This window comes from Trachurus trachurus (assembly GCF_905171665.1).
Source record: "Trachurus trachurus genome assembly, chromosome: 16".
Taxonomy (NCBI): Eukaryota; Metazoa; Chordata; class Actinopteri; order Carangiformes; family Carangidae; genus Trachurus; species Trachurus trachurus.
The window spans coordinates 6,913,540-6,939,526 of NC_139902.1; the positions used below are offsets into that span (position 1 = coordinate 6,913,540).

The 25,987-nt window shown below is 41.4% G+C and overlaps 1 protein-coding gene across 1 annotated transcript; it reads right to left on the bottom strand.

The window, feature by feature from the left end:
- Positions 1–23,873: 23,873 nt before the first annotated feature.
- LOC310999123 (type-4 ice-structuring protein-like) lies at positions 23,874–25,056 on the bottom strand (the record flags this gene model as incomplete). Its single annotated transcript, XM_083989448.1, has 3 exons — positions 24,976–25,056; positions 24,683–24,833; positions 23,874–24,135 (listed from the first exon to the last, which is right to left on the bottom strand). Exons 1-3 carry the CDS (start codon positions 25,025–25,027, stop codon positions 23,874–23,876), a joined length of 465 nt encoding a protein of 154 aa, XP_083845574.1. The 5' UTR covers positions 25,028–25,056.
- Positions 25,057–25,987: the final 931 nt, after the last annotated feature.

The following is a 25,987-nucleotide window of genomic DNA, read 5'->3' on the forward strand; positions in this document are numbered from 1 at the left end:
TCCTAGAGGGCACTTGAGCACGCATTGTGGCTCCTAGAGGGCTCTTTAGCACACGTTTTGGCTCCTAGAGGGCACTTTAGCACACGTTTTGGCCCCCATGAGGGCACTTGAGTACACGTTTTAGCTCCTAGAGGGCACTTTAGCACACGTTTTGCCCCCCATGAGGACACTTTAGCACGTGTTTTGGCTTCCAAGAGGGCACTTTAACGCGCGTTTTGGCTCCCAGGGGGCACTTTAGCATGCGTTTTTCAACAATTGGGCCACGAGGGGGGGCGACCGCCCCCCCTGCCCCCCCCCTGTGCACGCCACTGGTACAAGCCAACATTTGTGCCATCAAGAAGCTGCTGGTGTGTGCTGAGTGTGGACTTGGTGTGATCGGCTGCTGCTCTGTGATCAGAATGTCAGATTAGTGGTTAGCAACACCAGGAGGAGTCAGTGCAGCTCTTTCCAAGTCACACAGAACCCTGATGAGAAAAGCACTAGAGACCAGTGTGTGTGTGTGTGTGTGTGTGTGTGTGTGTGTGTGTGTGTGTGTGTGTGTGTGCGTACAAGAGACAAAATGTGTCTGTACATCTGCATGTGTGCATCTTTTGTGCATAACTATGCTTGCTTGGCATATCATATGCACAGCTTCCCTTGCACTCTCTCCCTTTTCTTGGTGTGGGTGTGTGCGTGCGCATGTGTGTGCATGAAGAGGGTGCTGGTGATACTGTAATGATGAATAGTACTGTCTCCAGTGTCACAACTGCATTTTACTCAACTATAAAGAAAAATTTTACCTGCAATTTTATAGCATTTGTGTCAGTCATTCTCACTCTTGTAGCAGAAGTGGGCCATTAACAGGTGCAAGGCAACAGTAACTCAATTTCCATATTTGTTATGCATGTGAAAATATTATAGGGAATGGGCTCAAAGTGCCATCTAACAGATTTTGAAAAAAGACATTTTTGTCAAGAGGGCAGGTTTGAACATCAACAGGAGCCAAGTGCTTTTCCAGTGCAGTGGGAGGACGACCTGACTCCAGTCAATCCAATAGAACGGATCACTGGTCTAGTCTAGTAAGATAAGTATGACATGAACTGCCAATTCCAGGATTCAGAGCGCACCAAGCAGGGTGGATGTTCTGTCTGAGATAATTGGCTGATTACATTTACATTGTGGGGGGACTCTCAGTATAATTGCAGGACCAATTATTTGACATGGTCAACACAACTGACTGAACCCTGTCTGTCTAGTCATTTACCTTTTAATAAGAATACAACATTTCCATTTATATTAGTTTAAATTAGGATTCTCAAGCAATTGGAATATTCAAAGTGGACATAGGCCTATTATGGAAATATCACTTTTTGAAGGCTCTTTAAAGATCCCATATTATACTCTTTTTAATCAATTTCACACAGCTGTCAGATGTCCAACTACACTGTATTCAAAATGTATTGCCCCAAACTGATCCATGGTCCTGAATTTCATCTGTCTAAAAGTCGCTCAAATGAGCTCTACTGAGAACAGGCTGTTGGTGCCTGCACCTTTAAATGCTAATGAGCTCCGTCTGTCAACGCCTGCCTTGCCTGTTACAGTGCGTTCACACTGGGCGCAAGTAAAATATTGCCATTTCGTGGCAACCGACAGCTATAGCAGTAAAGCTGCTAAAACCTGTTTTAATTCTGGCTTTAGCGCTGTTAACACGTCACAGTTTTAATATTGTTTAATGCGAGAAAGTCACAGTTTAATCCAGAGTTTGCAGTCAGTTTATAACGCTTGTTAGGAAATTTGCTCCGACGTTTGTTTTGGGAGAAGTGCAGAGTCGCCCCCTTGACCGGGGACCGTGGCAGCGGCTGTCACAGCGGCGGCAGCCGTCAGGTCTTCTGAACTGATCTGCCGGGGCCAACCTCCGTCGTCATCCAGGGGAAGAAAACGAGCCAAGTAACTTATCTGCACGCTCTTAGAGGCACTGGCTGGTTAAATTCTTTTTAGGAGATTAATGTTGCTCTCATGAAATCTAACAACTGTGGCAGTCGCATTAGTTTGTTTGAATGAAAAGTGAGTCCTGCCTCTGGGCTACGTACTGAAATCACCACATTTATGTAAATAAATAAATGTTTTACAATGAACCGATCAGTCTACAATAAATTAAATTTTTTTAAGTAACATCGTTACTGTACACGGCAAAGATTATTACCACTTTGTGACTTAAAATTGGTCGGTATTTCATCAACTTAGCTCAGAAACAGGCGTGGTCCAGCGAGTGTCCTCGCGCAGAGGGGGCCCGGCCTACTCCTGTCGTTACGTCACCACAGGAGTTGAGTCTGAACAGCCTGTATGAGCGGCGTTTTACCAGTGGGTGGGCTGCAGAGTCGATGCAGGACCCGTTTGCTTTCCTCATTCTAGGAGTTGGTAGGGCTCAGGGAGGACCAGTTTATATAGAGACCAGATAATAATATCATAATCATATCATAATATGGGACCTTTATATTTGGGTGCTTGTTTTGCCTTTCAGCCCCCATAAATTTGCATTTAAAGGGACAGGCACTGAAACCAGCCGTTCTGAACAGGGCTGTTTTGAGTGGATGAAAAGATATGTGATGCTTGATCCTTGGGGTATTTTGACCGAAGCATGTCACATACATGTCTTTAAGACACTTGGGAACTATTTGAATTTGTGGAAAGGGGGCATAATGTCTCCTTTAAGTTATTTTAAGCGATCCGGTCGTTTTGGCTAATGCTGCGTTCCAGGCAGGCTTTTGAAACCGTAAATTACAGCTTCAAGTCACAACTTACGACTTTGTAGCGTTCCAGGCAACCCACTCGTAACTTCCGACCCGTGAACTCGTACCAGATCGAACTGGTACGACTTCACAGGTCGGAAAAACACGAGTTACGGGTTGCCTTGAACGCACCATAACGTCTTGTCAGCCGATGGAGTTACCAGCCCCCGCCCTCGTCCTATTGGTCCTCGTCCCTACATCACCACATTCGCGCGCATCCCTTGGCTGCACACACAGCCCTTCATGCCGTTCTCTCTCCTCATTGGATAAAACTTGTAGGATACGAGAAAAGTTTTCTCCTCGGCTCAGAGCAGAGTGACTGAGAGACCCGTGTTTCGGTCCAAACACTCTATGTAAGTGATTGCTGTCGGAAGATATAACTATTTAAGACTTATATTAACACAAAAATATTGCTTACTTCTGCTTTAATAACTGAAAGATCCAATATTGTGGTGACTCAAAGAAAAAGACATGTCATACCAAAGACAGTAGGATTCATCCTCTAAGGATCATTAACATGGGTTAAACTCCATCCAATAATTAAGATGTTTCAGTTTCTACCAAAACTGTGGATCGACAGACCACAGCAATATATCAAGTACAAAAATTTGCAGTGATCCTATTATAGTTTTAGATTATCCATGTGATTTCCTCATTGTACTGCAATGCACACAGACTACTAGATAGTAAAGCAGTAAAGAATTTATCATCAGAGTAATTAGCAATATCCTGACTAGAGTAAGTGGAGTGAGGCAGACATAAACGACTGCTGGATGATGGTTTAATTGGTGAGTGTACTGACCAAGGACACAACCAACAACCCTTTGGGCAATATCATAATTCATCAACCAGATGTATCCCTTTGTTTGCCCCCTGTTCAGGCTGAGACTTGCCCCATCCCATTGGCCAACTGAAGCCAATCCTGGAAGGAGGCTATAAAGCTGCCATTTTGGCAGGATGGATGGGGATCAGTAACTGGGTTGGGAGATGTGGCCCACCAGAGGCCTGGCTGTAACTGGAGTAAATTGATGGGGAATGGTTTCTGCGTCACATTTTCACATCAGCTTTGGTGAAATATGGATAAAAGGTTAGGACACAAACTTAGCACAAATCGTGAAGGTGGATGTCAGTGGCTGTGTCACATGACAAGAGGTGCTGTGGATAGAGCCTCTCTATCCAACCAGTTGGACATCGATCAACACAGCGACACAAGCTGATGTCGAGTGGTTTGGACTGAGGCCAACCTCCACATCCTGCCCTCAACTTGAAGAGTCACTGTCTCCTGTTGCTGTTTCTTTAGTTCATTCTGAGAATGTTATGTCACATTTACATAACGTTAACACCTGAAAACATCCTTGATGTTTGGATTCTTGGATTTCCACAACCAAAATATTGATCAACCTTCAGGGTTACAGAGCTAAGTATTTAAACTAAACTGACTGTTCATCACACACAACATCCTGGATGAAGCCTTGACTTACAAAACACTATCTCAAAAAACTCACAGCTAGATTGACTGTCTATTGGGCTCTGATATCAAACATTCAGGTGACCAACTCTGTACTGTAGCTGAACACTTCCTGTGTTAAGACGCTACTGTAGCTAGCTACTCATGTTGCATGTGTGTCACTACTTAACATAGAATCTGAGGGGTAAAAATTCCAACTAGTCCAAACACAAACAGTAAAATGACGACCTGTCAATCAGTAGCTTTAGAGGTGCTGGTTGGCGGATTTTGTTTAATTCTTTTGACATAGCCATGTTTAGTTATTTACACCTGTTTCCAGTCTTTATGCTAAGCTAATGGGCTACAGGCAGTTCTTATCATATTTACTGTACAATCATGAGATATATCAGCCTTCTCTTATAGTTCTCAGTAACACAGCAAATAAGCATGTTTCGCTTTTGCTTTAACCCTAAGAGCTGCGAGTGCCTTTTCAGATTTGTACAACCTCAATGATTTGTGACATGGCAGGTATGTTCATTAATAACATTTCCTCAATGTGATTAAAAAGATTATGGCATTTTTGTCATCTCAAAATGTGTTGCAAATTGGTCACATGAATGTAATTTTTAGAAAACCAGGATGGGAGGGTGAGTCCTTTCAGACCACAGCCTTAATTAGGGCCTGCCTCAGAAAATTGTACATCACTGGTCCAGTGCTGGTGGAATTCTAATTCTAATTCTAATCTGGTTTTAATTTTTTTTAAATACACTGATTGGTGCTTTTATCATGGTCAAAACCACTGAGCCACTTCCTGCTCTTTTCACCAAACAGATTTTATAAAAGCACTTATTATGTAAATGACTGAATGTGTAGAATGTTCAAAAAGACTAATAAGTGAATGATTCTCTTTTGATATAAACTTTATGGAACATGCGCTATATATCGATTTTTTAGAGTAATATTAATTCAACAATCAAATTTGAAAATGAACATCCCCTTTATCAAATATTGACCAAATTTTATACACATTCATGACTTGGCAAGTCTATCACAAATCCCAACTTTTAGCCTATCTTTGTAGATCATCCCTCGGCTTCCCATCCCCCGTTTTTCCCGACTGTCACCACCTAATCCACCTTACAGCTTGATATCTAAGTGGGCACTCAGGGAAATCACACTTGAGGAACAGAGATGAGATTTAGTTACTCACCCAGGAAGTAGAGAGAGGAGAAATTACGCTCTGCATGGGGTTGAAATTATTACCCAAGGCAGGAGCTCACTACTGTAAACATATCCTTTGGTTTATTGATTGAGAAGACTTTTTTTTTTGCAGTGTCTGGCTGCAGACATTACAAGAAAAAGAAATTCAAAAACATCATCAATGTGTTGAAATGACTAGAAAATCTTAGGGTGCACTAAAGTCATTGTTCATTCAATTGTTCATTTGATTATTTGCCAAAAATGACAAGAAAATGAGAAAAGCCTCATCTATTGATTTTCTGAAAAAACCATCTAGGGGCAGCATGTCGTCGCTTTCCTAGTGTCAAGTTTTTCTTGTTTACCTGCTCCATATTAACCTCTGACAGTGCCAGCGCAAACTGTGGCCGTGACCTGTGAGACCCAGCTGGCCTCTGTGGGTCAGAACAGACCGAGTCCCAGAGCCTCAGCCAGACAGATCAATGACAGGCTCAGGCCATCATTGATCAATGGACAAAGATAGCATCATCACTCTACGAGCAGCAGCTACAGATGTTTTTTGCGTGAGGGCTGGAAAAACCTGGTGTCCACGTCCCACACCTATGTCTCCATGTGCTTACGACTGCAGAAAGACATTCAGTTGTCAATACGTACTGAGGGTTCACAAGTTTCGCTAAATCAATCACCTCCTCAACTATTTCAATCTCGCCTTTTAGGGTTTTCTCAGTCATAAGTAATAATAAGTCATCTCAGGGTAAAGCTGCCACCCCATGTAGAGGCTACAGTCCTCACCGCAGGCGGCCCTGGTTAGAATCCCGCGTCGGGCGGCCCTTTCCTGCGTGTCATTCCCCCTCTCTGTGCCTCCCCCTTTCCTGTCTATCTCTACTGTGTACTATCGAATAAAGGCAAAAAGCCAAAAAATATACTTAAAAAAAAAAAAAAAGTCAACTCATGTTACTCTTTTTGGTTTAGCTGCTGTAGTTTCAGGCTGTGATGCTCTTGATATCAAATATTGGCTCATTTTTCCATGTCAAGCACATTAATTGCCTCAGTGAGCCGTGTCATGGCCGCTCCAGCTGCTGCGACTGCTGACTTGTAAACATGAGCGACAAATCAAAACTAATTTCCTGTTGTATTAAGAGCGGCCACCTGTTCCTTTCAAGTTGTGTTTTTATTCATTTTAATATTGTGCCAAAATCATTTGGCAGACTTTGTTGTGCAATCCCAAAGAACACAAATGAATGAAAACTGTTTTTTAAGCACAGCTAGGGATGCACGATAACTCTCAACTCAAGAAAGGCTAAGAGTCGTGATCTCTCTGGTTATCTCTATGTGGTTATTTGTTTAAGCCTCTGACTTAACCAAATAATATAACCCACATCCCTACTGTAATCACAACAAAAACAAAAACATTTATGACTCTTCAAAAATGAACATTTATTATTGTTTCAAATCAACTTATGGGGCAAACAGAAATCAAGGCAATGTTGGCTTATTATAATTGGCTCTCTTGGCTATCGGCAAAAATGTCATTATCAAACGTATCTTTATATTTTGGCCAATAATTACTGGATGATAATTATCAGCCAATATCGGGCCGAAAATTATCTGTATTATCGTACATCCCTAAGCACAGCAAAGTTTCAGCAGCTGGCTGTGATGTAAAGCAAAGCGATTCATTGTAAAAGGTCAAAAAATTTAAAACCACTGGTATAGTCATTCTATCAAGGACTATAGTCTAATAATGTGACTTCATTATGATAGTGATAATTACTTTTTTACATCATTTCCTGCTATATGCACCTTTGCTATATATACTTGAGCTGATTTTAAAGGTCCTGTAATGCAGAAAGTGAGCAGTGAAAGTCCAGACTTTGTGAGTGTTTCACTCCGAAAACAGTCACCCAGTCATAGAGAAGTTCAGAGCCTCCTCTCCTCTGATTGGCTGACAATGACCTGTTGTTACTAGAGCTCTACAGAGAAGACTATTAGAAAACATTGAGGTGGTTTTTCATGCTTAAATCCAGGTCACGGTCATTTTTAAGTCTAGTCCACTGGGAGCGGAGGACAGAGGACTTTAACTGTGTGTTATTATTGTTACTATTAAGACCAAAGTCCCCAAATCTTAACACATTTGTCATTTTAACCCAAAAAACCACATGTTTTCATAAACCCAAGGTTATTTTTGTGGCTCCTAACCAAACCTTGTCCATAGCTCTTTAAGATGAGAAAACAGTTTTGTTTAGTGATCTTTAAATGGCAGATAAAATGACTGATACAAGTGTCAGTTCAGAAAATGCTTGTATCCTTCTGTCCTTTATATGTGTCCAACTCACTGCCTAGGAAACTGAACCGTCTGCCCCTTACTGCTGCTGCTGCTGCTGTGGACATTATGCTGGCATTTTTATTCATTTGCTTTTTACTGTCAATTTGTTGCACTGCTGAGACCCGAGTACAAACTCCATTCTTCTGTGAAAGCATGTTTAAAATGATAATGGATTAACCTTAAACCCTCTGAAGGATAAATACAAACAATGTATTTTGTCAAGTCATTTGAAGGATTTGTTGGGTTTTGTAGACATCAGTACAGAGCCACATGAAAGGATCTTATCTGCAAAAGTTACAATATTTTATCACAGACTTCGCCAGTGTAGATAGAAAAGATGAAAATAAAGATACGGCAAATGGAAAGGAACAGGCAGCACCTTTCGACGCTCGTCCTCAACCGGCTTTGAACCTACAGTATCTTGTAAATGCCATGTTGATGGGTGTTTCTTAAAATGACATGATGATGTTTGAGATTTTTGATAAATGTGTCTTTCATTTTGTTGTCGCGGGGGCTTCGGTGAAAAGCGCCAGGGAGCTGTGAAGAGCCAAGAGTGCGAGTGAGAATATAAAGACGGAGCTGTGGGAGAGCAGAGAGCATGAGGGGATTATGATGAAGAGCATTAAGAATGAAAAGGAAGGTGCTAGGAAGAAAGGAAGGCTGAAGAGGGAACTGAGGAACAGAAGACAGCGGTGTGTCTGTAGGCTACTGTATGTGTGAGTGGATGAAAGAAAGAAAGAAAGAAAGAAAGAAAGAAAGAAAGAAAGAAAGAAAGAAAGAAAGAAAGAAAGAAAGAAAGAAAGAAAGAAAGAAAAGACCAAGAGGAGGAGCAACAGTAGAGGAGGAGTGTGACAGACGGAGGGAGTGTGGAGGAGAGATGATGATTTGTGGCTCTCTCCAGTGTGCTAGCGTTACAGGAATGGCCCTCCAGGGCAGCATGAAAAGCCTCTTGATTGTTAGGAGTGGTAACTGGAGCCCCCAGCTCCTTGCCCTGATAGATTTATTTACATTTCAGCGCCTGGACCCCACTCAGAAAAAAATGATACGAGCCAGCCGGGGCATCAATATTTTGTAGTAGTAGTAGTGATGATCCCCGTTTACCCAACCCCCCCCCCCCCCAGATCTTTTGTTTCATGACTTAATGCTGCCGCCGGTGATGCTGCATGATGCGCCGGTCAGTCATTGGCTGGGAGTGGATGGACACAAGCGGTTTACTGGCCATCACATATACACATGCAGCCTATTGTACATTTGGATAGCTAATATACAATATGCCTCTGGAGATATTCTTTTCAAATGGCTGAGCAAATTTCAGCAGGGCTTTGAAAGTCTTTTTTTAAAATCTGTAATTAACTTTAACTAACACTTAATCAATTGCTATTTCATGAACGTGATTGCATTATCACATCTGAGTGAGCACACTACAGCACTTCTCAGTTGTTGTACCACTATGATTACTTTCAAGTCACTCCAAATGGCCAGGCTGTCACTTCATTTTGAAAGGCTTAGAGACATTTTTGCAGAACCCCCCACTGAGGCAAATATTAGACCAGATGTGCAATCTAAAATTATAAATGGCCCTCAAGGTTTTAATTTGTGCCTACCATGTAATTACTTCAAATCAGCCGCTGAATGCCACATTTTCTCTCAGGCTTTAGGCTGCATCTCTGACTGCTTAGTGTTAATTTACCTATTATTTTTTATCCATCCCGAGAAGATTTACCAATAAAACACACTTTTTTCCCCCCAGTATCATCTGAATGATTTTCACAACAACAGTCTACACTGCCTCAGTAACTCTAAAGTAGGAAAAGATCAATTCTCACTCATGTTTTCCAGCCGGTCAAGGGAGGCACCCCACACTCAGTCCCAGCTCTGAAACCTCTGGGCTCCTGCCTGGATGAAGGTTAGCAGCCGGCAATCGACCGAGCGTTGGCTGGCAGGTGAAGGATGGAGAGCGACTTTGCCAGCTGGTAGCCAGAGATAAGTCTGTGGAAAAATGGTGGGGAAATATTCACAAGCTTTTATCTGTGAAGCTGCATTTGGAGTTAAATCCTGAGGCCACGACAACATGTTCACAGTGACGGTTGTAAGATGCTGATCCTTTGACAGGTGCAATGATAACCATGTTTAGCAATGATATGCTACTCAGCACAAACCCCATCATACAGCTGAGATAGTTAGAGTAACATTTATCTTTCAGGTATTAACTGGCAAACCAATGTTCTGAGAAAATGAAAGTTTTGACTTGATGTTAGTCTTAGCAGTCACCACAGAATGATTTTATCTTGTTGGGCAGATGAGGATCTGTCAAACATTTCCATCCATCTAATCCAAGTCTGTGTATTACATTTTCAGGCGCTCAAATGTCTTCAAATGCCTTGTTTGGCCCCAGAAAAACCAAACATTCACTTAACAACAGAACAAAGAGGTAAGAAAACCATTTGAGAGTGTCACCAGTGAGTTCTTACATTAAAAGATATTGATTGATTCATTCTTTATCAACATTCAATTTGATTAAATTTCAGTCAACAGACCAATGGATTTGTAGACTGACTGTTAGCTGTAGCTCTATCCCATGTTAACCGGTATAATCAAAATAAACACAGCACTGACGAGATGCAAGTGAAACCAACTGAATGAGGCTAGTTTTTTACCTGGTAAGTTTTATCTGTGAATGAGCAACAGTTAAAAACTTTATAGCTGACTATAAAATAAAAAATGAAATGGGAATATAACAACTCAGCTTCTATAGAAAGGGATGTAACAGTTAGAGAACAGTGTATCAAAGATTACACAGTGACATCACAAAACAGGAAGACAGCCAAACAGAAAGTACAAAGCCATGCAGAAAGTAGAAGTCATAAATTCAGACTGCACAGCCAGACGTTCTGCCAAATTTTGATACCAAACAGCCACCTGCTTATTTACTGTTATAGCCTCAGTAAATACCAACATCACGACTTTGATTATTATGAGTTTATTTCATGCCACATTGTAATTACAATCGATTTCAGGAAAGTGCAAACAGGTAGTAATCACCGAGCGATTTTAAAGAGAAGTCTCTTAGACATTCTATAAGACGTTCTTTAGTGTTTAGTGTCTTTTGTGTACAAAACAATTGTTCATGATGAGTGGTGGAATGATTACTCAAGTACACACAGGAGGTAGTTGGACCTGGGTATTTCCAACTGATGCTAATTACATTTCAAAGGGTCATAGTTTTAACACTACTTTTTGACAACTTTACAGTTTACATTTTCATTTTAATCATTTTAAAGCAAAAAATTTAAATATTTGCTGGTTTTATGAGGATTTGATGCTCATCTCTGAAAATAAACAGAACATCTTTGAGGATCTTTTTTTTAATAGACAAAAAAACAACAACATTGAAATAAAACAGTGTGCAGATAAATCAGAAATGAAAAAACAGCCCCAGAATAAAGTTAGAAATAGCTTCATATGCAGCAGCTGTATAAGTGACATGCTGCTGAGACATGATTGGAACTGTGATGATTATAATCCAATAATATAGTATCTGACAGAAAGAATTTATGATTTTTCTAACATTTTCCTATATAATAGCTTTATGAAGAAAGAGCCCAAATGCAGGACTTAAACTTTCCTTACATTTAAGTAAAATGTCTTAATACATCTTCCACCACTGCTCTAATGGATAAGACTGTCAGGTTTATTCTCATAATGTGGGATATGAATAATATAGAAATAAGCTTTTCTCTTCTTCTTCTTGCTGTAAGATCTAGCCCCCACTCTGCTGCACTGTGGGTTTGAGAACACACAGCAGCAGCAGCAGCAGCAGCAGCAGCTCTGGACGGCCAGCAGATATCCACAAGCAGACGGCTCTCAGTCTTAAGTGGAAGAGCAGCAGCCTCTCTCCCATTTAGGATAGTGGGCTATTTAGCCTGACAGCCATTAAATATGAATTAAAAACCACACAGGCCTCTTTGCCTTCAAAAATGTCATTACATATCTTTATGGCGGCCGATTGTTGAATAAGCAGTTTGCAGGGCTCCCCTGGGGGCAAGGCTGGGGATGGGAGTAGAGTAGAGTGAAGTGGATGGAGGGAGGGAGGGGAAGGAGGGGAAGGAGGGAGGGAGCAGGAAAGAAACCGGGGTGGTCAGATGAGTGCTGGAGTGGAGAGATGGCAGGATGGGATAGAGGGACAGATGGGTGGAGGAGCGAGGAGGAATGAGAGGATGAGTGGAGGGGTGGCACAACAAAAAAACAGAAGGGGAAGGGAGGGGGGGGGGATGTATATGGCCACGTGTAGACGTGAGACACGGAAGATGGAGAGAGCAGTAGAGAAATAACAGGCAGGTCTGATATAACGGATGAGGCCTAATAGCAGCTGAAATGGAATCTACATTACAGGTCCTAACTGAGTGCAGTACTTCAGGGGCCGGGCCCCGAAAGGAGCAAATAATAGCGCTGGCTTGAAGTGGTGCTTCAGTTTCTCTCCAGCAGATGAGGGAGATGTGTGGGGTGGAAATGAGATTGAAGGGGAAGGGGAGTACTTCAGAGAGATATTGCCCTTGGTAGTATTTTCAGCGTTGTTAAAAATGTCTCAAAAGGTCAGCGTGTGCCCTGGCGACTCATTTGATTGCACAGTGTTTATGGCGCGGCCAGGAAGCCCAAACCTCCACGCTGTAATTATCCAAGCTGCACCGACAAATTGTGATGGCTATTGTTAAAAAAAATAAAGACATTACCATAGGTCTTGTTGCATTCTTGAATACACCCTTTGTTGCCTTAATACAGCTAATTTCACTGAAATATATCTCATATAGTCGTGGACAATAGACATTTAATTAGGTTATTTTCACCGATGCACTCAAGTTTATCCTACATCCTGAGATTGTTATCGCCATGAAAGAAAAAAAATAATTACCATAAAGTATTCTTTATATGTAACATTGTTATTTTCAGTTCGACAAACACACACAGCGAAGTGCACTTGTCTGACTGGGATGCAACAAAAGATCAGTATAAAAGTACACAGCAGCTAATGCTGTTTTCAAGACCGTTTAGCAATTTGGCTTCATGTTGCTGCTCAACATGTGATTGTTTTATATAGAAATGTTGCTGGGGGAAATCTGACGTACAATATTACTTGTCCTGAGTTCTCCATTTAGAAAAAAAAATACAGACCAAGGAGAAATCTTTATTCTCCATATAATCTTATTCTCTTTCTATATTATTAGTAGTGCCCAAAGAAAAATAAACAATTCTTAATCTCCACTAATGTGTGATGGGATGTGTGTAGGAGATACTGACAAAGACTCAGGAGGTTGCTGCTGCTGGAGCTTTATGTGCTCAGGTCTATAAACCCTCACAAATTCATACACGACTCAGCTGCTGTTGATGCCAGCTGTCGTACATACTCTATATCCCCTACACTTCCTGTACAGTATATGGCCAACTACAGCCTGTATGCCAAAGAATAATGAAGAGACCACTTAGGGGGACTTCACAGCTTGCCAGATTTGTGACCGGAGTCAGACAGTAGTCCCTGTGCTTGTTAGCCTGTGGATATATTACCCCTGATTACTGTTGCCTGCACGCGCTGGAGAGAGTCAGGGATGCAGTGCCTGTTAGTGCTCACCATTATTTTTGCATATTGATTTCATCGCTTTTATGATTTTCAGGTTTATTTGGTGTTTATTTCTGCTACTGTCCACAATGGAAGTCGGTGGAGCTTTGCTCAATTTCTGTAAAAATACACAGCATCGACACAAGTTAAGTGATAACACTTTTAAGTTATGGGCTTTATGTAGCCTACACCTTAATATTTAAATAGGATAATGAACCATATTGTTTTACTTCCACTCAGGCCAGCCATTAGGAGTTACAGTATGGTCACTTCAGGACCATTATCTGCCAACAACCCTTAGAATATGGGACATCTATGCTATACTCTGTATGGATGCTCCACTGCAATTTTTTTTAAATTGCCATATACAGTACTGTAAGTTATGATGAATAATATCTATAGCTGTGTGTCTCTGTTAGCTGTAAGTCTCACCTGTTGCTTCTGCTTTAGCTGGCTCTCCCACAGAGGCATGCTGGCTGCTGTCCACCTCCTCCTCCTCCTCCTCTCCTACACCTCTCTTCATCATTAGCTGCAGCTATACTCTCCTATCGCTCTCTTGTTGCTACAGGTGCCACTGCAGCACTGGCTGAAACCTGGGAATAGGAGAAATAAATGAATAGGATACAAAATCACACTATCTGGCTTTCTAGTCTGTCTTCTTATGTTTCTAGGGACACTCAGATCTGCTAATACCTCTGGTATTGACTCTCTTTGTGTCTCAACAGGAAAAGTCTTTGACAGTATTTTTCACTATTCAACTGAATTGAAGGAGCTGACATTCAACATCAGATTATCCACTTGCAGGTGTAGTCGATGTAGTATAGTCACGGCTGCACAATTATTTGCAGTGTAAAAGCAATTGCAATATGGCAAAGTGCAACATCCAATATATTTATATATATTCATTCAAGGTGACATGATGGGACAGGGACGTTGTTTGTTTGTTTGGGACAATTAATTATCACTTTTACTTTTTCTTTTGATTGAAAATTAAAAACAAAACTGACCATTCCGTCTATATTATCAACAACACTAGCATCCTCACCACAGAGAGAGAAGCAGTCCTTCCTGCCATCCATGGTCATGCTTTGAAAGAGTGTGAGAAGCTGTACACAGGCCAGTCTGTTACAAGAGAGGGAGAGCAGGGTTGTGTCCAAAATCACGCACTCATTCACTACTTCCTACTCACTAACAGTGACTGAGCTACTCTGAGTAATGACGTTTTGGATTCTTTAGTGTGATACTTTCAGTGTGAGGGCAATGCATAATAGTAGAAGTGACCATTAGGGAAAACTGGGGCAAGTTGAGCATATAGGGGCAAGTTGAGCCACCCCTTGTTGCTATGAAACCATAAGAAAAATTGAGCACGTGACCAAATATTTAGGAGGAAGGCATCATTTCATGGAGTCTGTAAGGTAAGGACCACATAGGTAAAGTGGTTTGACATTTATGTCCAAAAAAATATTTTTCACTGTCGAAAGTGAATTTAGTCGATAATTTGTTTTATGGGAATTGTGTTTACCAAAAGATATAATTATAAATTTGTTTTATACATCTGTTGTGATATGAGCTACAACCTGTGGTAACCCTATAAAAGTTCACCATTTCATCTCTGGGGAGTAATAAAGATATGGTAGTCTGTATGTGATACTGAGTACGTTGCTTAAAACATTAGCAAAACTGTTTATGGTGAGCCACGCTTTACCTTATGGTGCGTTCCAGGCAGGCTTTTTAACCCGTAAGTCACGACTTCAAGTCACCAGTTACGAGTTTGCAGCGTTCCAGGCAAGTTACGAGTTACGAACTGGGAACTGGGAGTAGATCGATCTAGTACGAGTTCACAGGTGGGAAGTTACGAGTTTGACTGTACGTTCTAACGGGTAACCATAGGAACAGGTCGGAAAAATACGAGTTACGGGTTGCCTGGAACGCACCATTAAAGCAGAAGTAAGCGGAATGTTTGTGTTAAAGCAGAAGTAAGCGATCCGGTCGTTTTGGCTAATGCTGCGTTCCAGGCAGGCTTTTGAAACCGTAAATTACAGCTTCAAGTCACGACTTACGACTTTGTAGCGTTCCAGGGAACCCACTCGTGTTTTTCCGACCTGTTTTACCTGTGAAAGTGCACTATAACGGCCACTCGTAACTTCCGACCCGTGAACTTGTACCAGATCGAACTGGTACGACTTCACAGGTCGGAAAAACACGTGTTACAGGTTGCCTTGAACGCACCATAACTTCTTGTCATCCGATGGAGTTAGCAGCCCCCGCCCTCGTCATGGATCTATTGGTCCTCGTCCCTACGTCACCACATTCAGGCGCATCCCTTGGCTGCACACACAGCCCTTTATGCCGTTCTCTCTCCTCATTGGATAAAACTTGTAGGATACGAGAAAAGTTTTCTCCTCGGCTCAGAGAAGAGCAGAGTGACTGAGAGACCCGTGTTTCAGACCAAACACTCTATGTAAGTGATTGCTGTCGGAAGATATAACTATTTAAGACTTATACAAAAATATCGCTTACTTCTGCTTTAATATAAGTCTTAAATAGTTATATCTTCCGACAGCAATCACTTACATTGAGTGTTTGGTCCGAAACACGGGTCTGTCAGTCACTCTGCTCTGCTGTAAGCCGAGGAGAAAACTTCTTGTATACTTCCTTGTATCCTACAACCTTTATCCAATGAGGAGAGAGAACGGCATGAAGGGCTGTGTGTGCAGCCAAAGGATGTGCGTGAATGTGGTGACGTAGGGACGAGGACCAATAGATCCACGACGAGGGTGGGAGCTGCTCCATCGGCTGACAAAAAGTTAGCCAAAACGACCGGATCGCTTACTTCTGCTTTAAGAAAAAGGTGAGAGATTCTTCCCAAGATTCGATATTTCGCAGAACTCCTCCATACCAAACCTCAGTGAGTTGGTGGCTCAGCAGTGTATTCACCTGCAACCTGAGGTGGGAGATGGGTGGGAGGGAAGGAGGGGGGTGGCTCAACTTACCTCATAAGTTGTGCCATGAGACCACTTTTTTAGACATATTTTCAAAACAGTCAGGTTTACACTCATTCTGTTTGTTTGTAAGGATGCACAACATCCTGAAATATATAAGTTAGCATTAGCATCAGAACTATAATTGCCTGATCCTGAAAAATGGCTAAACTTACCCAGGCTCCCCTCTTTACAGCTTACACAACTTTTCACAATGTATTAATTGTACGCAATGGCAATTCCGCACATAGTATTTGTTTGGCTCAAAAAAGAAAGAAAGAAAGAAAGAAATGGCGATACCCAAAATGGCATAACGTTACTCGAATGCGCGACGTTATGGTGGGTTGCTAGTTGCTACCATGGTTACATAGTGAAATGTGCACAGAAACGGGTTACCAGGGCAACTGGTGAACCTCCCTGGCAGTATCTTCTGCGTCACACGAGGCCTCTTCTTTGCTCAAAAAAAAAAAAAAAACTGATAAACGACGGACGAAAATGTTGAAACATGCGGAGGTAAGCGACCCTTGTAGAGCAGGACAGACCCTTATCTGTGTGAACAGTGGCAGGCTGGGTCCTCTGTTAGTTGTCTACCATACAAAAAAAAAAAAAAAAAAAAAGTTGTCTACCATACACAACATCTCTGCTAGCAAAAATACATGTGGGCTAATTATGTTTATGCTAGCTGTGTATCTTCAAATATAATTTTACACAATTTAGGTCAAAGAACGAACTGTGTGAATGATCAGTATAACTTGTAATTAATATTTAAATGTCCTAAAAATTAAAGTTTTCGGTATAACTAGTACAGTATAGGCCCTCATTAAGTTAGCTTTCCTGCAGCAGACTCCTACTAGACTGCAGACAGGAGCTCTCTCCTCCATAACTTGAAGTCCTTCTACTCAGCTGCTGCACACACTCACCTGCAAATGTAGGAAGAAGACAACTTTATTCATCTCCTGGAGGGAAATTCAAATTGTCCCGCTGATGCTGGTGTTGTTACTCTGCTGTCAGTGCTACCGCTAACAAGTGTGTTCACTTCCTGCCGAGGATGAGACAGATCCGACATCAGTGGAGAGGGAAAGGAGTAGGCTATTTCTTATATTTTCCCAAAGTTTCCTAAATGATTGACCTTGGAAATTAGTTTTCATTGATTGCAGTGTCAAACAACCTTTTACTTAAAAGCAAAATAGCAGTAGGCCTAACATTTGCTATCAAACAAAAGTTATTAATCCCAATTATTAGTATGTAATGTATGCAGCAATCGAAGAAGCGTCACATTTTAATTACTTTTAAAGGACAGCTCATTAATGTTTCCATCTGGGTTTAATATAAGTTTTATCTTCATCTATCAATTTGTTTGCTGATTATTTTTGTATCATTGATCTGCAGACCTCTAAAACTGACAAATTAAGGTAGTGGAGTAAAGTATAATCACAAAATGTAGAGGTTTGCATGACTGTTTTCATTGTTGTGTCGTTGCTCGGTGGATTGGATGCATTGACAGATGGATGGATATTTGGAGAGACAGGCAGCAGATAGAGAGATGGTCATCTGTACGGATGGTGGAGCAGACAAGCCTGCCAGACGTGAGCAGCCCCTGATTGTTGTTCTATTGATCATGTGATTGGTCAATACATTGCTCGGTCTGAAACATTATCTGCCACTATCAGGTTGTCCCAAGCCGTCTACCAATACAAAAAAAAAAAAGCCCTTATGCAATATAGGTATGTCATATACAATCAATACAGACATAGCTTTCCATATACCCAGGACTAGCCTGACTATTTTTTGCTACTTTCTTGTGTTGTGCTGGCCAAAGAAAAAAAAGAAAAACCTGATTCACACCTATTCAGTCCAATCCCTCCTTCTGTTCCAAATAGCAACTGCAATATTTTGGTCGAGCGTCTGCACACAGAGGTGCACAGCTTCACTTGCACTCTCCTTTTCCCTGCATCGCTCTATTTTGTGGGCGTGTGTGTGTGTGTGTGTGTGTGTGGGTGTGTGTGTGTGTGTGCTTTCACTGCTGTCAGTCCACTTAAGGGCCTTTGGTTTCAGAGGAAGCCATTGTATTTCCTCCATCGCCTAGCAACCATCACCAAGGCCAGCACTCCATTGTTGCCGAGGCTGAGCACCTGAATTGCCTGCTGCCTGTTTCTACTTTTCAAAATTGTACAGTAATTTCACAAAGTGGTGTTTCAGCATTAGAGAGAGAGAGAGAGAGGGGGGAAGAGAGAGAGAGAGAGAGAAAGACGTCCGTGCTCCAAATTGGAGGGCTATGGAAATCGGGGGGAAGCTTCATTTGGTGGTTTCACATCAGGAGCTGCAAAAGCCACACAAACAGCCGAGAAGCAAAGAACATTTAGGGTGTATTGTGTGTTCAGCCGGTGATGGCAAAATGAAAACAAACACTGAATGATCTATATGGTGCAGTGCAATCAACCTATATCATTTGTGTGTGCCTCTGTATGTGTGTGATAGGCTATGTGTGTGCGCCTGAGCGACAGCGCAGAGAGAGGGATTGATAAAGAGGGCAACTGAAACAGAAATACAGAAATGGAGAGATGCCTGTAAGGGTTTTTTTTATGTGAGTTTACAGCACATGGTGTGTTTATGATGTGTTCATATTTTGTTGAAATGTACTTTATAGACTGAGAAACTGATAGAGAGAGAGATAGAAATTCGCAAAGATGGGTGGACAAAAAGTGAGAAGAGAGAGAGGGGGAGGGAGAGAAAAGTGGACATACAGAGGGAGAGGGAGAGAGAGAGAGAGAGAGAGAGAGAGAGAGAGAGAGAGAGAGAGAGAGAGAGAGAGAAAAGAAGAAAATGGGAAAAATATGAACAGAGCAACATGTAGTGGGTGGGACTTGAGTGTTGAAAAGGTTTGTGGGCTAGATTTTTCTCAGTGACGTCACTTTTACACAGTTTCCTTGAATAGCACCTGTGTGCATGGGGGCTGTCTGTCTGTCAGTTCTGAGTAAAAACATAACCCATGCCAGCAAAAACATATCTATCAGTGTTCTCCACTGGTCAATGGAGACAGACTGTGTCCTTTTTTTTCCTCAGAGGCCAACATCGACTTCTGCTGTCTTCAACGGGTGTTAGGACCTGGCCCCCATCAGCCCTTCCACTTTCCTAACCCCCCTCAAAATCGTTTTAGTATCTTTTCTCTGCATCTTTTTCTTTCTTTAAAAAAAAAAAAAAACACCTCTTTTGTGAATTCAAGTGAGTTTAATTTTTATTTCTTTTTGAAAAAGACTGCGCTTTCATTTTTGTGCACCTGCAATCGACGCCCCTGTGGATGACCCCGGGTGCCTAATTCAGAAATGGTAAGTGGCAACAATTTTACCATTACATGAATCTGTGTGTTTCTGGTTTCACCGTGGCTGTGTATGTTTGAATTGTTTTGACTGATAGGCAGTGAGAATATTTGTTTGGCCTTTTGAATATTTACTCTGTCAGGTTTGGGTTTTTTTTCCCCTTTTTTTTGCTGCAATTTAGCTCCGCTAACCCTAACCCAAATAAGCGTTTTTCTCTCTGATTCCTGACTTTGTTGCCATTGTCTGCCAATGTCACCCGCTTTCTCTTATTGATTTTCAGTTGTGCGACTGGTCCATTCTGTCTCCGCATCCCGGCATTTAACACCAAATTGGCGAACACAGACGTGAAATCCAGACAAATCTGGTCGTTCCTAATCATTAATGAAAACCGTTTCAATCACACATGTTTTTGATTGACAACACACAAACAAGCAGGCAAATATGCACTCCTAATATTGGCACAGACACACACACAGCACACTGACATACCGTAGATGCATGCGCACACACACAGACACACACGATACACACTGCACATACATGCAGATCAAGTTTCATTGTGTCTGTGCAGTCCACACACACACACACTCACACAGGGTTGTCTGTGTAGAGGGTCCGGAGAGATGGCAGCACTGTTGGCCGATGTGCTATCAAGTTTCAGTAAATACTCGCATCATTCTCTAAATTCAGGGGGAATCAGTTTCACAAAGTGAAATTTCACACAAATCCTCAGTGCAGAACAGTGAATGCAGCAGTGATTAGTGACTTCTTTCTTCGGGCAGCAGAAAAAGAGACAAGAGAACAGAAAATGATATCTTTATCGTCTGCTACAAAAAAAATGTTTTTATCTGCTCGAACCGAAGAATAAGCAACTAACACTTACAAAGCATGCATTAAGACGACAGGACGATCCTCGTGCCAACAGCTATTCCTTATCCTTAATATGTTGTATGTACATTTATGACCTGAGTATGTGATAATTCAAATATATAGGGTGACGTGTTGGTATAACATTTTCAATTAAAGCGCTTTTCCTGATATAAATCAACCATCTAATGTAATGTATAATTTGTTCACTGTAATACATGTATGTGTCCATCACTATAATAAGTGTCCAGCACTGTAATATGTGTCCAGCAGAAGCATTAACAAAATGGCAAAGTGCCAGTGAGAAACAACTGACTGTACATCTTCCCTCAAAGGCTGACTTCATACGTCCAAAACACTGTTATTGTTGAATTATAGATCGTTATTGACAACATAAAAACACTGAGTGGACTAACTCACTCTGTGGAGGAGAGTACAGCACATGCATGCAGCAGGAATGTTCCATCCATACAGCGGTTTGCAGCTGGAGGAGTCGGCAGAGCTCAGTGGGAGCTGGTTCACGGAATTCATGGGGGGAAAAAATGCAAAATATTTTGATTTGACATCTAAAATGATTGATTTTTGTAGCTTTTCCAGCGAAGTGATTGATTGAAACAACTGGGAAATGAAAAGAAAAATCATTATCTGGTGCAAAAAATTCACTGATCTGTTCACAGCTTCTTCAATTCTTCAGTGTATATTCTTAAATTGTGTTTATCTAATCTTGTATATTCATTGTAGTCTCCTATATAGAGCTATTTCTTTTAACTTGCACTGCATGTAACAAATACCCATCACAATATCCTAGGATGTCTTGTTTTATGTTCATTTAACTATTAGAAAAGCACCAAATTCTCATATAAAAAAAAACAAACCCTGAAACTGTTAATTGATTATCAAAACAAATTGTTGCAGCTTTTCTTTCCAAAGAACATTTGAAACAAAAGTAAACAGCTTGTCAGATTGCTGCCTCTAGTCAGTGTTAAGTTAATTAATTACAGAGAACTAAATGAATGTATTAATACAGTTGTTGTTGTTTTTTCTCTCTTCTCCATTTGCCTAATTTATTTCAGCAGGTTGCTGACTGACAGCTGAATCAAAGTGACGTCGTCAGCACATAAAAGCCCATCACAGTGACTGAGTGACAGCGTGTCAGCGGGGGGGGGGGGGGGGGGGGGGGGGGGTTTCTCTCTGCTCCAGCCTTCGGGGCTTGTCACGGGCTGTGCCGAGCCTGGGATCACACAGCCTGTCCTGGCAGATAACCCCTGACTCTGACCTTCTCCTGGCCCCCCCCAACTCCTGACTTCAAACTCCTGTCTCCATCGGCCTCGTCCTTCCTCCAGAACATCAGGTTCTCAAACACTGAGTCCTCCAGCAGGTTCACACTGCACCATTTCCCTCACATGTGTCAGAGTAGTGCGTGTTCTAGTGATGCACCAACACCCAGATTTATTAGTAGATTTATTAGTGTAGTAGTGCAAGGGAACACAATATTCAATTCAGGTAAATAGAGATGACTTCATGATTCCTGCTTTCAAATAGGAAAAATGCTGGAGGAGAGATTATGAAGTAGTCTCACAGAAATAATTGCAGTAATTGAAATAATAACCCTGTGCAGGAGAACTTGTTCATCTGTTCTTTAAGTGTTTTCTTTTTCTTTTTCTTTCAAACACTTTTACAGATGGTTTCTTGACAGGCTGCCAATTCATTCATTTAATCTCTACATGCGCAAGGAGAAGGCCGCTCAGAGCTGCCAGTTCTGCTGCCAAACACAGGTTCCGGCCTTCATCTGAGAGGTTTGAAGGGTTCTGAGTAAAAGTTTGGTTTGAAGGCAAGAGAGAGCCATGGGAGGTTTTGTGGAAAAAGCTCTTTCAGTCCTTCAGGAGGATTTAGATCGTACGTTAGCTCAAGGAGGCCACCTTGAGTATGGCTGGAAGCTAGGCAACAGAGCAGGAAGGAGCACACTAGAGTGAATGCATTTTATTTGAGGAGGCTAATATACAGTACATATTCGTATGATTTAAGTGGTGCATTTGTGGTTGCCATGAAAAGAAATTTAGCCACAGTGATGAAGCCTATATTTAGGAAAAACACTGCTTAGTTATTCGACAAACAGTAAAATCTGGTGGCCTTCGAATGAGTCCACAGCAGCTTGGAAGACTAGTGATTTTGTTGTTCTGTGATTAAACTGACAACAAGTCATTGTCTCCCTCACTGCTTTGAGACACAAGCTCCAACACAGACCAAGACTGTTAAATGTCTTTCGCAATTTTCCCTTTGGGTAGTTACATAATAAAACAGGAGGACAAAAAAAAAAAAAACAAGTGCTCCAGTTGACTGTACTGACAAGAACAACTAGCACTGGCAGAAACTCCACTCTGATGTGTCGCCATTGTGCACAACTGACTGATGTGGATCGAATCCAGATCCATCGCTCTGGGGAAGCCACACAACACTGAGTCAGACAAGACTGCTTGAATTGTAGATTTCTGCTTTACCCCAGTCTGTGTTATAGTTGACTTCTAGCAATTGCTGATAACCACCTCTTCAAAAAGAAATTCAGATCTTTAATGAACCCTTTTGATTAGCTTTCAGGCTGATTTACATATTTCAATTGACTTTAGTACAGGAAACTAATCCAGGCTCATACAGTGTCTGCAAGGACATTTGTGAAAAAAAAAAAAAAAATGATATGAAATCTTGTAGTCACTGACAGTATATTGGCATTGATCGACTTTGCCACTTATCTGCATCTGTTTGTAATGTGCTAACTTTTTCTCCCTGTTTCTGGAAATATTTTATTTTTCTTCATCTTGTTTTTTCCCCTCCGAGTCTTGAGTGTTAAGCTTTCCCACGATCCAATTTGTTATCATTCTGATTGTGTATTGGGTTAATTATTGGCTCAAAGGAGTAATCTCATAAGCCTGGTCTTATTCAGGCTGTTAGCTGGACCCCTGCCTCTATTTGACAGCCTACCTCTGAATATTGAACCACGAATGATGGAAAAGCCCAATGACCCAAAGGTTAGAGGTTATGTTGATATTGGCATTAACTTCAATGAGTAACTCTCATCAGATTGCGCTATGAATTAATTTCATTTCAGCTTTATTACTTGCCCTCTTGCTTTTCATAAATTAACCCCTGGACTCAAACGAATGCAAAACAAATTCAGCTCCGACAAGCAGGAAAAAAAAACAAAATACATCATGCTCAGAATAATGACTTTCAAAACTCCTTTAATGATGACATTCAAGACACAGGAGTGCGACAGACAAACACCAGTGAAGCATTCTGGGTATAGAACGGAACGTGCGTCCTTGCCCTTGGGTGTTAACAGTAGCTGGGCTGGAGCGACAGCTTTACTGAGGGGGGAGCAGGGCCTTGGTCTGGTCCATCACCTGCTGGAACAGCTTCTCCATCATGTCGGTCAAAGGCTTGACCTGGGCGTGGAAGTTGTCGGTCAGAGGCTTAACCTGAGCGTTGAGGTTCTCGGTCAAGGGCTTGATCTGATCCTCGATGTTGGCGATGAAGGGCTTGACCTGCTGCTGCAGCTTGGTTGCCTCAGCCTGGACCTTGTCAACCAGAGGCTGGATCCTGGCCCTGCTGTCCTCTATGTAAGTCCTGTGGTGGACACACAGGAAGAGACAGTCCTCTGTTAATCACTTTGTTTTAATAAAGAAACATGAACTAAAACCGCCTGACAATTCATCAGTGTGCCTCTGAAGAAAGTATCTTTGTGTTGTTCACTACCAGTTGTGTGTCTTTAGATCATGATAAAATGAGTTGTACTGTAAAAAAACAAACAAACCAAAAAACTGTTTTTCTACTCAGACATAGATAGGCTTTTCCCTTGACTTGTATTTTGCACCATAATTAAATAAATATAGGGTTTTCATCCTGAGAAATGACACATTTATTGCTGCTAAAATCCCCCTCTCAAAATTCTCAGTTAAATGACATTTTCTGTACTTTCTACTACTTCTAGTGTTTCAAAAAATAAGAAATAAAGTCAAATAGCAGAGTAATTTTTTTTTTGCTCTGTACTATCCTATTGGGGGAAAAAAATCCAGAACAAATCACATAAGAAATAACATCCCTTAGAAGACTGAATGTGAATGTCTGAGTTAAAGCTGCAGATGAAGAAGAAAAAGAGAGTATGGTTACTTACTGAGCAGTGTTGGTCACCTCAAACGCCTTCACCTTCTCCACCATGTCTTGGGTTGCGGTGGTGATGCTGGCGGACATGGTGTTGATGAGCTTGGTGATCTTCTCCACATCAGACTGGATGTCACGCTTCACCAGGGCCCCGGCCTCGGAGCCTGAGAGCACACATTTAAACTCCTTTACTCAAATCCACTAAACTGAATCAGAATATGACCATGAAATGTCAAAGGCCCAAAATATTATATGCTCTGTATTCCACATGTGATTCTAAAAAAAAAAACACATTTAATTTCTTACCATGGGCAACAGCCAGCACAACGACAAGAGCGGCAACAAGGGAGAATTTCATGGCTGCGGATGAGTGAGACTGACCTAAAGAAAGTGAGAGGGATCAGTCTGAAAGTTGTCAAAGTTACAATAACAAAGTGTGGAAAAGCAGCTTCATGCTAAAACGTTTCTAACGAGCTGAGAAATTTAAGTAGGATTCAAGATGTTTTCCTCCTGATATATGATGAAGACAGAATGAGAAACAGGAAGGTGAGAGCAGCAGGAGACATACCTTAACTCCTGGAGTGCTTGGACCAAGTGGTGCCTTCTGTCAGGGAGCCAGGGAGCTTTTATAGCTCCAGAGGATGAGTAAATCACAGCTAATCACAATTTAATCACTTCCAACGCAAAGGCCTGACCTGACAGGACAAGCACAATCACTGTGTTGGCTGGACCTTGGTGCTTGATATCTGTGACAGGGAAGGCACAAAGGTCACTCTGACAGCTGGAAACAGAGAGATATACGTTATTCCTGTTATTCCTGAGCTGTCTGCTGCTGTGACCTGAAGAAACCAAACCATATTTTGAAATCGCTGCATTCATTCACACATTTTGCTCTACATTTTTGGGTCTCTTTTTGGATTCAGTGCAACATTATTCACTGCCTTTATTTATCCACTGAGCATGTTTTAGTCTGTTGTCATGTTCATAATTGTGTATTTTCTCATTATTTTGTGTTCTTGCTAGTATATGTATGTGTTTCTGTATATGTATGCTTTCCTTTTGCTTTAACTTTATGTATTTATAAGTTGTGTGCACTGCTATATGTTTAGGTGTCTTTTGGACAACACTTTTGCCACCTCAAGCTGTGTTTTTAAGGGTAGGCTATATTGTGTCCTGTCTTTTATTATGATAAATTAAGTCACTGTAAATTGAGTTGTTGTTGTTTTTTTTGTTTTTTTGAAGATCAAGGTTTTTCCACACTATATGATGTATCACAATCAAATTCCCCAGCAGCACATAAAGTCCTTCAACCAACTAA